Here is a 15,439-nt window from a genome sequence, read left to right as displayed (position 1 = left end):
TGCTGAAGAGTGTGGGCGGCAGTACACACCCCTGCCGAACTCCAGTAACAACTGGAAATAAGTCCGAGATGGAACCGCCACACCTCACAGCACTCTCAGTACCAGAGTATAGTTCAGAGATCAGATTGATCAGCGTTGGTGGCACCCAACGAAGACCAAGAATCTTCCAGAGGGCATCCTGATTCACCGAATCGAATGCTTTGCAGAGAGCAACATAGGCCAAAAGGTCAACATAGGCCAAAAGGTCAACATAAGGCAAATTTCTAAAATCCTCAATTTTTATCCGATTAACTTGAAATTTGAAGAGGACTTGCATATCTGGTCACTGAATTCAACCACCAAGTATTTGAGGTCAACATAGGCCAAAAGGTCAACATAGGCCGTATTTCTAAAATCCTCGATTTTCATCTGATTAACTTGAAATTTGAAGAGGATTTGTATATCTGGTCACTGAATTCAACCACCAAGCATTTTGGAGGTCATCATAGGCCAACAACTTATTTTACGGATTTCGCAAGTATTGTGCTATACACGACATATTTCTTGTTTTTGTTTGTTTCTTCAACAATAAAGATAGTTAGCAATTGAGAAAGCAGAAAGACATGTTAGAGATAGGTTTAAAACTCACTCCAGGTTGATTGCAGCAAACAGTTTACGTGCAAAAACATGGATGTTATCAACTGAAAGCTGATAAGAGTATGTTAAACGGCATGGGAAGTAAGGAAAGGCTGATATTCCTAGCATTCTCTTTGCACTAATGAAAGGCTAACTCTCAAAAGCTCAGCTGCACTTCACTTCCTATAGTCGTTAACATGCTCTTAACACCTTTCTATTGATAAAATCAATTTGGTTAACTTGTCTGCTAATACAGCATAGCACTAGCATTCACGAAGACTAGTATTCCTTTGTGTGTAACACTGTAACAGGTGGGAATGTACTCTTACATTGCTCTGCTGTTCCAAGGCCCTCTTGGCCATGCGCAGGTCGGGTGTGTCATCCATTTGGGTGCAATGGGCCAAATGGTCTTTGAGTCCTTTCTTGTACTGGAGCTGAATGGAATAAAAACAAAAGATCAAAGAAATGCAGGACTGTGGTAAATATGACATCACAGACAAGGTCAGTCTTCCAAAATTTAGCTATCGTTAGCTTGCTGATAGGAGCAGAGATGGACAACAAAGAGGTGGCACACGCTGATTGGTGAAGCAGGCATGGATGACGTCAGAGCCTGGGTGATAAAAGAATGCTTTGGTGAATATTTCTCTCTTGCTCCCTTCTGGTACTGGATGTCAAAATGGATGGTTGTGCATCTCTCCTTCTCATTCTGGACACCAATAGCGAAGGGTCGTTGTTGTCGCTCTTGCCCCTTCTGATTTGGATGCCGTCACGAGCGGCGGTTTGCCAAGCGCGAACGAGCGTTGCTTACTCGCTGCAGCGTGATGAGGCCAGGAGTTAGCTTGCTGATAGGAGCTTCCCGGATGATGCGCAGTGAGGCCTAGCAGTGCGCGAACGAACGCATTTCTCGCCAACACCAGAGATCTTGCTGGTGGTCGTGAATAGGCAGAGCTGCGGACTGAGGGCTGCAGTTTCACGCGCTAGGACGATGAAGACAGACACGGCTGGAGGAGCGAAGTGCATGCCTGCTCGTTTGCTTCGCGCAGGACGCCTACGTCACGCCCACAAGTGCGGCCTAGTGAACGAGGGAGGACTGAGGCCTGCTTCCCGCCAAAGCAGAAGCCGCGTCCGGATTGCGCGCGTGGGGCCTGACGATTCCTGGCAAGACACATCAGCCGATTTGAGCTAAGTCCTCCACTAAATAACATGTTTTATTTTCCAGTTACTTTATCCCATCATCTGTTTTCGAGTCTGTTTGTGGGAGCGCTCCATTTATGAACTTAGTTTTATTTTATCGTGCATTATTTGATAACTTGTATTTCTTTAATAAAGCCGGTATTTTTGTACAGTACATTTTCGTGTTGCTTGAGTTTATTTATTACAGGTTTGAGGACTGCCGGTGGGACCCGCAAAGCTAAGCTCTTCGGTTTCTTCCCCGCTTGCTCCCCACATGTATTAACTCCGCCATTGAACTGAACACCTCGGAGTGTTAAAGCTCGTTTGGTCCTCCGTGCTACCCTACGGTGTTCACCGAGGGTATTCACACGACAATATTTTCAATATTCATAGGTAAATGTCAGTAAGCAAGATAGCTGTATTAAAATCCCATCCTCCTGTTGATGTGCTGTACAATGCAGTCACCCAACATTGCACTTTGTACAAGTCACCAAGTTTGTACTCATATAAATCTATTCATATAGAAATGACACGATCACATATCACAGGTTATTGTTAAGTCTTTTGTTATCTCAATTAATATATCTCTGCTTTCCTTCCATGTCAATCAACCACAAACCAAGACCTCAACCCATACATAACACGAGTGGCACAACATGGATTGATGTCATTGATGACTGTTTATAAAGAGAAAATAAGTTTTCATTACTCTAAAAATATTTTTTAGCAATTTGTGAAGAGTAATTTTATAAGCAAAACAACAATTATTTCCACTACTCTTCAGAAGCAGCAAGAAGTGAAATGATTATTAAAAGCAAAAATCGTGACCTCTACAGAAATATTATCTCCAGGTATTACAACAATGCTAAATATGATTATGATATGTAGTGCAAGGATGGTAAATATGCTTTACATACATCACTGGCATTCTTTTGACTTTTGGCCACACGTGTCAGTTCAGGGCTTTCTGTGTAAGGCAGGCAGATACCTTTGTCTGCTTCAAAATCGGCCTTGTAATCTATCTGTTGGTTAAAAAAAACAGGTGGAAGTATACAGATCAAATCTTTGATGAAGCACCTGATTTTCCCTGGATTAGTTAACAGAAATTTGTATATATGCATATATATATATATACAGTCATGTGAAAAAGTAAGTACACCCCATGTAAAGTTTTGACTTTTTCAACATATTTCAACATACAGCTATTTGATCTTCATTTCAACAATATTGATAGATAAAGGTGATAGAATATAACAAATATGATGAAACATTTACATGTTGTAGTCCATTGTATAATTTGAATAAACATAAATGCAAATTTCGCATGTGGAAAAAGTAAGTACACCCTTGGCTCTAAAAGGTGGTATTGCCCCCTTTTGGCAGAAACAACATCAAGTTGGTGTTTCTTATAACTGTCTTCCAGTCTCTGACATCGACTGGTAGAAATTTTTCCCCTCTCCTCCATGCAGAATTCTTTCAGCTGTGCGATGTTTGAGGGGTTTCTTGCATGCACAGCTCGTTTCAAATCCCCCCACAATATCTCGATGGGATTTAGATCCAGGCTTTGACTTGGCCATTCCAGAACCCTCCATTTCTTTCTTTTCAGCCATTCCTTGGTGGATTTACTGGTATGTTTAGGGTCATTGCCATGTTGCAAGGTCCACCTTCAGTTGAGCTTCAACTCTCCGACAGATGGCCTCACATTAACCTCAAGCACCCTCTGGTACAATGAAGAATTCATCGTGGATTCTATGATGGTGAGCTGCCCAGGCGCTGATGCAGCAAAGCTGCCCCAAACCATAATATTTCCACCACCATGCTTTACAGTTGGTATCAGGTTCTTGTGGTCAAATGCTGTCTTTGGTTTTCGCCAAACATGTCTTCTGGTACTGTGGCCAAATAGCTCTACCTTTGACTCATCTGTCCAGAGCACATTGTTCCAGAAGTGCTGGTCTTTGCCGAGGTGTTCATTGGCAAACTTTAGTCTTGCCCTGATGTTCTTTCTGGACAGCAAAGGTTTCCTCCTGGCACACCTCCCATGTAGATCAAATTTGTGCAGCCTCTTTCTAATGGTAGACTCGTGCACTTTGACATCAATAGTGGCAAGAGCTACCTGTAGGTCCCGTGATGACATTCTGGGGTTCTTAGAGACTTCTTTCAGCATCTTGCGGTCTGCTCTCGGGCTGAACTTGCTGGGGCGGCCTGGCCTGAACAAGTTGGCAGTTGTTTGGAATCTTCTCCACTTGTAGATGATCTTCCGGACAGTCGAATGATTGATTTCAAAATTGTTTGGAGATCTTTTTAAATCCCTTCCCAGACTCGTAGGCATCTATAACCTTCTTTCTGAAGGCCTCAGTGAGCTTTTTTGATCTAGGCATGGTGACTCCGCACACTTCAACAACAAAGAGCAAACCAAACTAAATGTCTGAGGTTTGAATAAGACAGGTTCCTCCAAAATCCTCTCTAACGATATTCTAATCGTTTGCACCTGAGCTGGTGCACCTCATTCTAATTTTAGGTATTTGAAGTGGTGATAAATGTAGGGGTGTACTTACTTTTTCCACATGCGAAATTTGCATTTATGTTTATTTAAATTATACAATGGACAACAAAATGTAAATGTTTCATGATATTTGTTATATTATATCACCTTTATCTATCAATATTGTTGAAATGAAGATCAAATACCTGTATGTTGAAATATGTTGAAAAAGTCAAAACTTTACACGGGGTGTACTTACTTTTTCACGTGACTGTTTATGTATGCATATACAGAATGTAAAGTATATAATTATATATGTATGTTTGTATATCTTATGTATGTATGTACAGTATATATAGTGTATGTATGTGTATGTATGTACATTATAAGTATATATGATTCTTCACCATAGCCGACTGGCAGCCATTTTGTGACTGAAAAGTGCTTGTGTTAAACTTAAAAGTGTTTGTCTTAACACTTAAAGGTGTTAAGAGTGTTTTAACTGGCTGCCATTTTAGATGAAAAAAACCCGATATTGAACATGAACACGTCCTCAACCATTTCTCGGACATGCATTTACTGATCTTGCTCAAACATGGCACACACATAATGAATGATGGCTTACATGTGCATGTAATTTTTTTTTCGAGATCAGATCCAAGATGGCCGACTGGCAGCCAGTTTGTTACTTAAACGTGTCCCCAACCATTTCTTGAACATGCATGGTCCAATTTTGTTTAAATTTGGCACAAGTATAGTACATTATGGCATACAAATGCACCCCACTTTATTTTGCGATCTGATCAAAGATGGCCAACTGGTAGACTAGCGGCCATTTTAGTTGTAAAAAAAACCTGATATTGAACCTATCAGCAGGATACAAAACGTAAATTATTCAGCATTGCGGAGGTATGCTCCTTACAAAGTGCCGTTCTAGTTCTCCTTGTTTTCAGAATTTTTTACAAATCAAATATGAAAAACCTAAATGTAGCAAGTCAATTAGTATTCAAGTCCTTTGCTATGACACTCAGGTGCATCCAATTTCCTTTGATCATCTTTGAGATGTCTCTACAACTTGATTGGAGTCCACACTTGGCCAATTCAATTGATTGGACATGATTTAGAAAGAAACACACCTTTCTATTTAAGGTCTCACAGTTGACAATGCATGTCAGAGCAGAAGCTCTACCACGATGTCCAAGGAACTGTTCCTATAACTCCAAGATATAATTGTGAGGAGGCATACAGTAGATCTGGGGAAAGGTATAAAACAATTTCTAGAATCTAGAGTGTTGAAAGTTCCCAAGAGCACAGTGAGCTCCATCATTAGGAAATGGAAAGAATATGAAACGACCCAGACTTTTCCAAGAGCTGGTTGTCCGGTCAAACTGAGCAACCAGGCAAAAAGGACCTTGGTCAGGGAGATGGCCAAAAAACGCAATGGCCACACTGACAGAACGACAAAGTTCCTTGGCTGAGCTGGGAGAACATACCGGAAGGACAACAGTCTCTGCAGCACTTCACAAATCTAGGCTATATGGGAGAGTGGCCAGATGGAAGCCACTCCTGAGAAAAAAGCACAATTTCTAGAGTGGTTCTAATATGCTTTTGCTCCAGAGGGCATCCCGATATATATGTGGAGTTTGCCAATGCTGGTTGTCAGGCCAGTGCATTGGCACGTAAAAGACTGAGAGCACAAGGCAAAATATTCTGTGGTCTGATGAGAGGAAAATTAAACTCTTGGGCCTGAATGCAAAGCACTGCATCTGGCAAAAACCAAGCACAACTCATCACTGATCTACCAACATCCTTACAGTGAAGCATGGTGGTGGCACCATAATGCTATGGGGATGCTTTTCAATGGCAGGGACTGGGAGACTTGTTAGGATTGAAGGAACAATGAATGGAACCAAATACAGGAAAATCCTTGAGGAGAGTGGCAAAGACCTTAGACTGTGGCGACGAATTACGTTCCAACAGGACAATGACCCCAAGCATACAGCCAAAGCAACACTGGAATAGCTTTAAAACAAGAATGTGAAAGTCATTGAGTGGCCCAGCCAAAGCCAAGACTTGAATACTATTGAGAATATGTGGAAAGACTTGAAGATTGCTGTTCGCTGACACTCCCCATTCATCTTGACAGAGCTAGAGCAAAGCTGCAAAGGAGAGTAGGAGAATCTCCCCAAATCCAGATGTGCAAAGCTGATACAGACATACCCAAGAAGAGTCAAAGCTGTAATTGCTGCCAAAAGAGCTTCTAAGAAGTATTGAATCAGAGGGTTGAATACTTATGTAAATGAGATATTTCTGTTTTTCATTTTCCATATCTTTGTAAAAATTTGTAAAAACACGTTTTCACTTTGTCCTCATGGGGTATTTTGTGTAGATCGGTGACAAAAAAATTAATTTAATCCATTTTAAAATCAGGCTGTGACAAAAAATGTGAAAAGTCAAGCGGTGTGAATACTTTCTTAAGGCACTGCATATATACCTTACTTCTTTTTTCTTCTTCACAAAGTTTTATTCATGATACTGTAGACTTCTGGAATGGCAACAACCCCACTGTTTTTCAAGGAACTATCATGAGGCATTAACTTAGTCATATGCTCCCAATCTCATAAACATCACTGTGGTCAGTTTTTCGATTTTCAAAATCAAACCTCAGGAAAATGTCGCTGATATGTATATTGCTATGTCATTGCATAGCACCAAGCGTATATTGCTATGCATAGCGTATATTGCTATGTAATGGTGACCATGATGAAATATAGGATATTAAAAGTATTTGAGAATCAATTTTGAGAAAAACAATAAATATTTGTGGTATCTTGTGCAGAGTGTGGCATCTCCTGTGTTGGGTGAGAATACATGCAAATTGATGTGTGTGTGTGTGTGTGTGTGTGTGTGTGTGTGTGTGTGTGTGTGTGTGTGTGTGTGTGTGCGTGCGTGTTTGTGTGTGTGTGTGTGTGTGTGCGAGTGTGTGAGCTTGACCTGACTGTAGTTTTTGGTATTATTCGATGCTCGTACAAATTCTGGTGCATCGGGGGGCATCAGATAGCGATACTTAGTATCTTCCCAATTTTTTTTGTACAAAACCTGGAGGCAATAATAAAATGGTGGGGATGGAGGGAGCATAAACGATAAATAAAAACAAAGCATCAATCAGACATGCACATTTTTATTTCAAAGACGTTTTTTCCAAAAAAGGTGAAGAGTGGTATCACCTTAAAGCCAAAAGTATATTGCAATTGATTTGAACTACTTGTACTTATTGTCCTTGCTATGGTATCATTACCCTCCAAACCATGACCCTTGCACTTGATTCTAAAAACAAAATCAAACAAATCGATCTGAGTTAGAATTGCTGTTTTACCATACAAAACAACTGCATGTGCAAACCAATGAAAATGTCATTTTTTTTTTTTTTTGACTACATAGAGGACTGTTAACTCCTGCCTGCCACCACAACTAAATTGTGTAGACGCAGGAGACTGTCAAGAGATGATCGAATTTAAGTGACTTATAATGGTATAAATGGGCACCAGGCAGGCTGTTTTACAGTCTTTTATCAGCAGATTTTGAGAGAGGCAGATAGATTGCTCACACAGCTAGCTGATAGACCTCAAAATTGGTGGCCAAAGTGACCAATGCCACACAAAATGGAAGACTCATCAATTTAATTAATAAATCACAATATAAATTAAACAACTTCATATGTTAGCTGTGATTTATCATCTAAGGTAATCAGAAATCGTCTTGGAAGTCATGGTTTGCCAGCATGACACCATGACACCCTTTATTCGAAGTATGAATCATCACAATCATCATCATCAGATTTAATATAATTAGACAATCCGATGTGGATAGCAGAAAGCAAGATAGGCCAATGTGTTGTGGTATAATAAATCAAAGATTCATCATGCTGCTGCCTCATCGAATCTCAATAAGAATCTACACCCCAACCCTACATCCCCATCCCGCTCCACCTCCTTTATCCACCATGTACACACCAGCTTGTACATCCCCACCGTCATGCTTCCCCCCTCTCCCACCACTCCCTGCCCCCACATACCCTCTCCCAGTGCCTTTTACTGTGCATATGTGTAAAAATTATGCTTTTCAATGAATCACTTCCAAACTAGAGATAAAATGAAATAAATAAAAAATTCTGAGTGGGCCCCAAAACATTTTATCCATTTGTCAGTGAATTATTATCTATATTTTTAGTAGTGTACCACAAAACTGAATGGCAATTGGACCAGTTCTCATCGGCCTGTAAGTGATTATTGATTTACACATCTCAAGCCGCATCTCTGATGTACCAGATTTTTAGAGGATGAAATGCTAACAGACTTGGTTTGCGGCACAGTGTGATTGTTTTATATTTCTTGGGAAATGAGTAATGGGAAGAATTTATGGTGACTCAATTTTGTTGAATAAAAGACATTATTATAATTATGTTTTTAAAAAAACAATGTGAGCATCCACATGTAAACCAGTCACAATTAACAAATGTTAAAAATAGAGGACTGGAAGAAAACAGAAATAAAAAATAGAGGACTAGTAAGGGAAGTAAACATGAATAAATATCAGCAGCAGCTAGAGTAAGATTCCAGGATACAAATGAAGGACCCAGATACCTGTTGGGCCAAGTGTCACAAATCATGTAGAGTACCTCGCTCAATAGCTGTCCTACTTTCTTGGCATGCTCCACATCACGTGATGTATTGTCCACATGACACATTGTTCTGCCAGCCTCCCCGTCCTTCTTGTACTTAACCTGGAATTGAGCAAATGTGCTGAGGTCAACGACATCAAACTGATGTTGATGTTAAATAAAGCTGATGGACTGCATATTACTCAACCTGGATACTTCTGAAAGACACAAATATTTTTGAGGTATATTCTAGGTGTTTTTGGTACGAGTATCGTGGTTGAACAATATCTTCTGGAAATGCAGCATATATGAACTGATGATGGTGTTGACTTATGTAGGCCTAATAACTTCATGTGCATCATTGATCAGTGCCTTTCCAAAATATCATGAATACCCACATTTTCACATTATAGAATTTCCCTGGATATGGGACAGCAAAGATTATTATTATATAATCGACCATATTTTACCCACAGTCTATTTGAGCTTAAAGTATAACATTTTAGTGCAGTTCGTCTTTGGCACGAAACATGCTGAGAACAAACAGGACTCAAATGACATTTTGCCATTTAAGTGAGGACATTTATGGTTAAAGGTGTCATATACATAGAAACAGAATATGAGAACGACATTGGCCTGTAAATGCATATAGTATCCATTTGAAGTTCCATGAGTTGAATGTCACAAAAATGAAGCCTGGAATTTTATCAACCATGATCCCAGGCTCAGAATTATCTGTTTCTCAGAAAGTGCAAAGCCATTGATTGGTGAAACTTCCAGTGCAGTGAACCTAAGCTAATGAACAATGCAATGTGTTCCTCACAAAAGTGTAAATGGTTCACATATAGTGAAATGCAGAACGATATGGGCCTCGAAGATCTAAAGCAAGTTAACGAAACATAGGGAAAGGGCATTCAGCAAATCTCACCTGTGCTATACTCAAATCTCGGCACTATTGACACTCGAACAGTGCTTTCTACATATGTGCCACATGGTGGTGATGGGGGAAGGAGGAGATAGATAGAAGGAAGGAAGGGATTTGAGAGATAAAGAAGAGAGTGGTGGGATTGGGAAATTGGAAGAAAATATTGAGAAGAGGGGAAGAGCAATGAGGTACAGAACAGATAAGACACCTCTCTTCACAGATATGGAGACCAGTTGGGCAGGGATTGAACTGGCACAGGCCACAGGTTCACAAAGTAATAGGGCTTTTAATCCGACATAAATTATAATCAGGCCTAATTCTTCGAAACGATTTTGTATTCGTTCAACGATATAAGATAGAATTTTTTTTCTTGGCAACTCCTATGTCCTTCACGAAAAAGTTCAAATGAAATATGACTTGCATGTTGTCTTTGTACAGTATGACTTATCTAGGACATCGGTCTTCCATCAGGATTAGGGTCGAATTTGATTTCTTCATGATCATATTTTTTAGGTGTTAATATCCAGAAGTGAAATTGTTAAGACAAGAAGACTTACTTACATCTTCATCACAGATCTTGCAATGAACTACATCAGAAGAAACCTCTCTTTCTCCAGCTAATAGTTTGTGCTTACATGTGATAAGGTGTTTTCTCTAATAAAAAAATTTGTACATCTACAGTCATGTGAAAAAGTAAGTACACCCCATGTAAAGTTTTGACTTTTTCAACATATTTCAACATACAGCTATTTGATCTTCATTTCAACAATATTGATAGATAAAGGTGATATAATATAACAAATATCATGAAACATTTACATTTTGTAGTCCATTGTATAATTTAAATAAACCTCAATGCAAATTTCACATGTGGAAAAAGTAAGTACACCCTTGGCTCTCGTAGGTGATATTGCCCCCTTTGGCAGAAACAACCTCAAGTAGGCGTTTCTTATAACTGTCTACCAGTCTCTGACATCGACTGGGAGAAATTTTTGCCCACTCCTCCATGCAGAATTATTTCAGCTGTGCGATGTTTGAGGGGTTTCTTGCATGCACAGCTTGTTTCAAATCCCCCCCACAACATCTCGATGGGATTTAGATCTGGGCTTTGACTTGGCCATTCCAGAACCCTCCATTTTTTCTTTTCAGCCATTCCTTGGTGGATTTACTGGCATGTTTACGGTCATTGTCATGTTACAAGATCCACCTTCGGTTGAGCTTCAACTTTCCGACAGATGGCTTCACATTATCCTCAAGCACCCTCTGGTACAATGAAGAATTAATAGTGGATTCTATAATTGTGAGCTGCCCAGGCCCTGATGCAGCAAAGCTGCCCCAAACCATAATATTTCCACCACCATGCTTTACAGTTGGTATCAGGTTCTTGTGGTCAAATGCTGTCTTTGGTTTTTGCCAAACATGTCTTCTGGTACTGTGGCCAAATAGCTCGACCTTTGACTCATCTGTCCAGAGCACATTGTTCCAGAAGTGCTGGTCTTGGCCTAGGTGTTCATTGGCAAACTTTAGTCTTGCCCCGATGTTCTTTCTGGACAGCAAAGGTTTCCTCCTGGCATACCTCCCATGTAGATCAAATTTGTGCAGCCGCTTTCTAATGGTAGACCTGTGCACTTTGACATCAACAGTGGCAAGAGCTACCTGTAGGTCCCGTGATGACATTCTTGGGTTCTTGGAGACGTCTTTCAGCATCTTGCGGTCTCCTCTCGGGCTGAACTTCCTGGGGCGGCCTGGCCTGAACAAGTTGGCAGTTGTTTGGAATCTTCTCCACTTGTAGATGATCTTCCGGACAGTCGAATGATTGATTTCAAATTGTTTGGAGATCTTTTTAAATCCCTTCCCAGACTCGTAGGCATCTATAACCTTCTTTCTGAAGGCCTCAGAGAGCTCTTTTGATCGAGGCATGGTGACGCCGCACACTTCAACAACAAAGAGCAAGCCAAACTAAATGTCTGAGGTTTAAATAAGACAGATTCATCCAAGATCCTCTCTAACAATGTTCTAATCATTTGCACCTGAGCTGGTGCACCTGATTCTAATTTTAGGTATTTGAAGTAGTGATAAATGTAGGGGTGTACTTACTTTTTCCACATGCAAAATTTGCATTTATGTTTATTTAAATTATACAATGGACTACAAAATGTAAATGTTTCATGATATTTATTATATTTTATCACCTTCATCTATCAATATTGTTGAAATGAAGATCAAATAGCTGTATAAAAACCACCGTTTAGAGGCCATTTTTCCCCGCAAAGCGGGGGTTGGCCTTTTCGGGGACCGTGGTAGTTGTTGTTTTTTGGTCCCCTTTTTGAAGCAATGTTTTACGGCCGGATGCCCTTCCTGACGCCAACCCTTTTTGCCGCCTTCAACGACAAACAGGGAATTACCAGTGAACTGGTACTCAATTAGCCGACCTCGGAAGGATGACAGGTTGAGTCAACCCCCCTGGCATTAATTCGGTGATCGACCGAGATTCGAACCCAGGATCTCTAGGATCCTAAGCCGGCACCCTAGCCGCTAGCCCAACACCAGGGATTTATCTGTATGTTGTATGTTGTTGTATGTTGAAATAGCTGTATGTATATTGAATAGCTGTATTATTGTTCAAATACAACAAATCAAATAGCTGTATGTTGAAATATATTGAAAAAGTCAAAAATTTACATGGGGTGTACTTACTTTTTCACGTGACTGTATATCACAATCATGACTATGAACGTGTTTTGAATGAAGATCCTACTAAGCAGTTCGTAATTCGTGTTTGTGTGCGAGAAGGTGTTTTCTATATACAGACTTGGCATTTAATATGGAATATTTTTTTTGTGGGGGTGAACTTACTTTTCAAGATGACTTAGAACCAAAAGTTCATTGGAATTATGTTGAAATTATTCTAGATTTTGTTAATGTGACCTTTAAAAGAAACAAAAACCACATTTGACATTTCGAAGCAAATAAATTGATCCTTGAAAGTGATGTAAACTGATATCGAACTCAATTCACGGACAGTACTGCGTTAAACTTCTGTACGTTTTCCAGAAGTATCTCTTTATTTTGCACATTAGCCAAATTTTTTTTCAACAAAAACAAAAGCTAAATTATGACTGGGATTACGGACAGTAAAATTACAGTTCAGTACTTCGTGTAACCCCCACGAGCATTCAGGAGAGCACGTACACGTCGAAGCATGCTGTTCACGACATTTGCCAAGGTTTGGACAGGAATCGCATGCCATGCAGTGACAATAGTCTGCTGCAATTCACGCACAGAGGTAGGCTGCTGGTCCAAGTGGTCGATTTGACGCATTAATTCTGCCCACAAGTTCTCTATAGGATTCATGTCCGGGGACATGGCAGGCCACTCCATATGCTCTACACCACGTTCAGCAAGAAAGTGTTGGATCATGCGAGCACGATGAGGCCGTGCATTGTCATCTTGGAAGACAAAGTTTCCTCGAAAGGCTGCACGAGCCTGCACGAGGAAGCAATGTTTCTTCCAGAATGACCCTGTACTTGAACTGGTTCAGGTTTCCATTCAGAACAACTAGGTCAGTTTTGCCCCCTGCATGAAAAGCAGCCCAAATGGTCACCCCACCACCTCCGGCTTGGACTCTTGGCACTATACAATCTTCGTTGTGGGCTTCGTGCACTTGTCTGCGCACTCGGACGCGGCCATCTTGACGATAGACCAGAAATATAGACTCGTCACTGAAGGTCACGTGATTCCAGTGTCCTGGCTGCCATTGACGGTGCTCTCTGGCCCACTGCAATCGGCGCTGGCTGTGTTGTCTGGTCAGGCGTGGCTTTCTCAGGGGACGCCTGGCACGATAGCCTGCTTGAACCAGTCGTTGGTTGACTAGCCTTCTGGATACAGGTACATTTGTCAGTTGCTGCCACTCAGCCCTAAGCCAATTAGCTGACTTGGTACGGCCATTGCAGACTAACCGGTGCAGCTGGCGATCCTCTCTCCTTGTGGTTCTGCGTGGACGTCCTGGCCTCGGTATTGGAGTAGGGACACCCCTCTGAGCATTTCGTTTCAGGATCTTTGACACCTGACCTTGAGTGATGCCATACTGCCGAGCAATAGCACGCTGCTTCATGCCAGAATTTCGTAAAGCCACCACTCCATGACAAACAGCATTGTCAAGTTGACGGACCATCTCCAGAGGAAGCGGAAATAACTTTTGTAGATGTGCAGCAGTTGTTTTCCACTAATACAGAACGCAACAACCCTTATATACCCGATTGTGAAGCCAATCGTCAAATGTACATGTCCTTACATTTTGTCATGCCACCTGTGATATTATCCTGTTATTGACTTCTTGCTGCGAAAGACAATCAGTGACATGGTTCTTTCAACAAAGACATCACCGAAGGGTAAAATAAACTCACCAGATTGATATACTGAGTTCAGAAAGTAAACCCAAGTCAAGAAAAAAAAAATATTCCATATTAAATGCCAAGTCTGTATATAATACGAGCAGGGGTAATAATAATAATAATAATAATAATGCATTTATTTTATATAGCGCTTTTCAGGAAGCCCAAAGACGCTTTGACAGAGTGCAAAACATAATGCATAGCAAAACATAAAAACAATTGCAAAAAAAAAAGAATCAATAGGGAAATATTCAAAGCACAAAGGAGGGAGAAGGAGAGGAGATAGTCAGGGGTTAGATGCTGTGGGTTAAATATTGAATGCAGTGTTGAACAGGTGGGTCTTGAGTGATGTTTTGAATGTGGTGAGTGAGGAGGAGTCTCTGATGGTGTGAGGTAGCGAGTTCCAGAGGGTGGGAGCAGCGATGGAGAAGGCCCTGTCCCCCCAGGATCTAAATTTGGTCCGGATGGGGGGGGGTCAGGAGGTTGGTACCAGCAGAGCGGAGGTTGCGGGTGGGAGTGTGTCTGGAGAGGAGGTCAGCCAGGTAGGATGGGGCCAGGTTATGGAGGGCTTTGTAGGTCAAGAGGAGGATTTTGTACTGGATTCTCTGGGAGATGGGGAGCCAGTGAAGCTTGTAAAGGACGGGGGTGATGTGGTCACGGGTCCGGGAATGGGTGAGTAGACAGGCAGCGGAGTTCTGAATGTATTGGAGTTTATTGGTGATTGTTGAGGGTGAACCATAAAGGAGGCTATTGCAGTAGTCCAGACGGGAAGTGATGAAGGCGTGGATGAGGGTTTCTGCAGCCACGGAGGAGAGGGATGGACGGAGACGGGCGATGTTTTTCAGGTGAAAGGAGGCTGTCTTTGTGATTTGTTTAGTGTATTTGTCGAAGGAGAGGGTTTGGTCAAAGATGATGCCAAGATTCCGGATGTGAGGGAAGGTGGATACTGGGAAACCGTCGATGTTGAGGGCAAAGTTATGGGTGGACTTGGTGAGCGTTTTGGGGCCAATGATGATTATTTCAGATTTATCACAGTTAAGTTTGAGGAAGTTGATTTGAAGCCAGGATTTTATTTCAGTGATGCAGTTTGTCAGGATAGAGTGGGTGGCGGTGGAGATGGACTTGGTGGAGATGAAAAGCTGGATGTCATCGGCGAAGCAGTGGAATTGGAGACCATGACGGCGGATTAA

At 41.2% G+C, this 15,439-nt stretch overlaps 1 protein-coding gene across 1 annotated transcript in view; it reads right to left on the bottom strand.

The window, feature by feature from the left end:
• LOC137435018 (nebulin) overlaps positions 1-15,439 on the bottom strand; it is a gene marked incomplete at its 3' end in the record, with an annotated part of 363,563 nt that overhangs the window by 264,859 nt on the left and 83,265 nt on the right. Inside the window, 4 exon segments of the mRNA XM_078785019.1 lie at positions 945-1,049; positions 2,706-2,810; positions 7,265-7,369; positions 8,949-9,053. Coding sequence (XP_078641145.1) covers positions 945-1,049; positions 2,706-2,810; positions 7,265-7,369; positions 8,949-9,053 — 420 coding nt within the window.

The sequence above is a fragment of the Myxine glutinosa genome, chromosome 1 (assembly GCF_964187855.1).
Source record: "Myxine glutinosa chromosome 1, kmMyxGlut1.1, whole genome shotgun sequence".
In the NCBI taxonomy this organism is placed as follows: Eukaryota; Metazoa; Chordata; class Myxini; order Myxiniformes; family Myxinidae; genus Myxine; species Myxine glutinosa.
The sequence above is the reverse complement of the archived record's forward strand: the minus strand, read 5'-3'. Positions and strand labels throughout refer to the sequence as shown.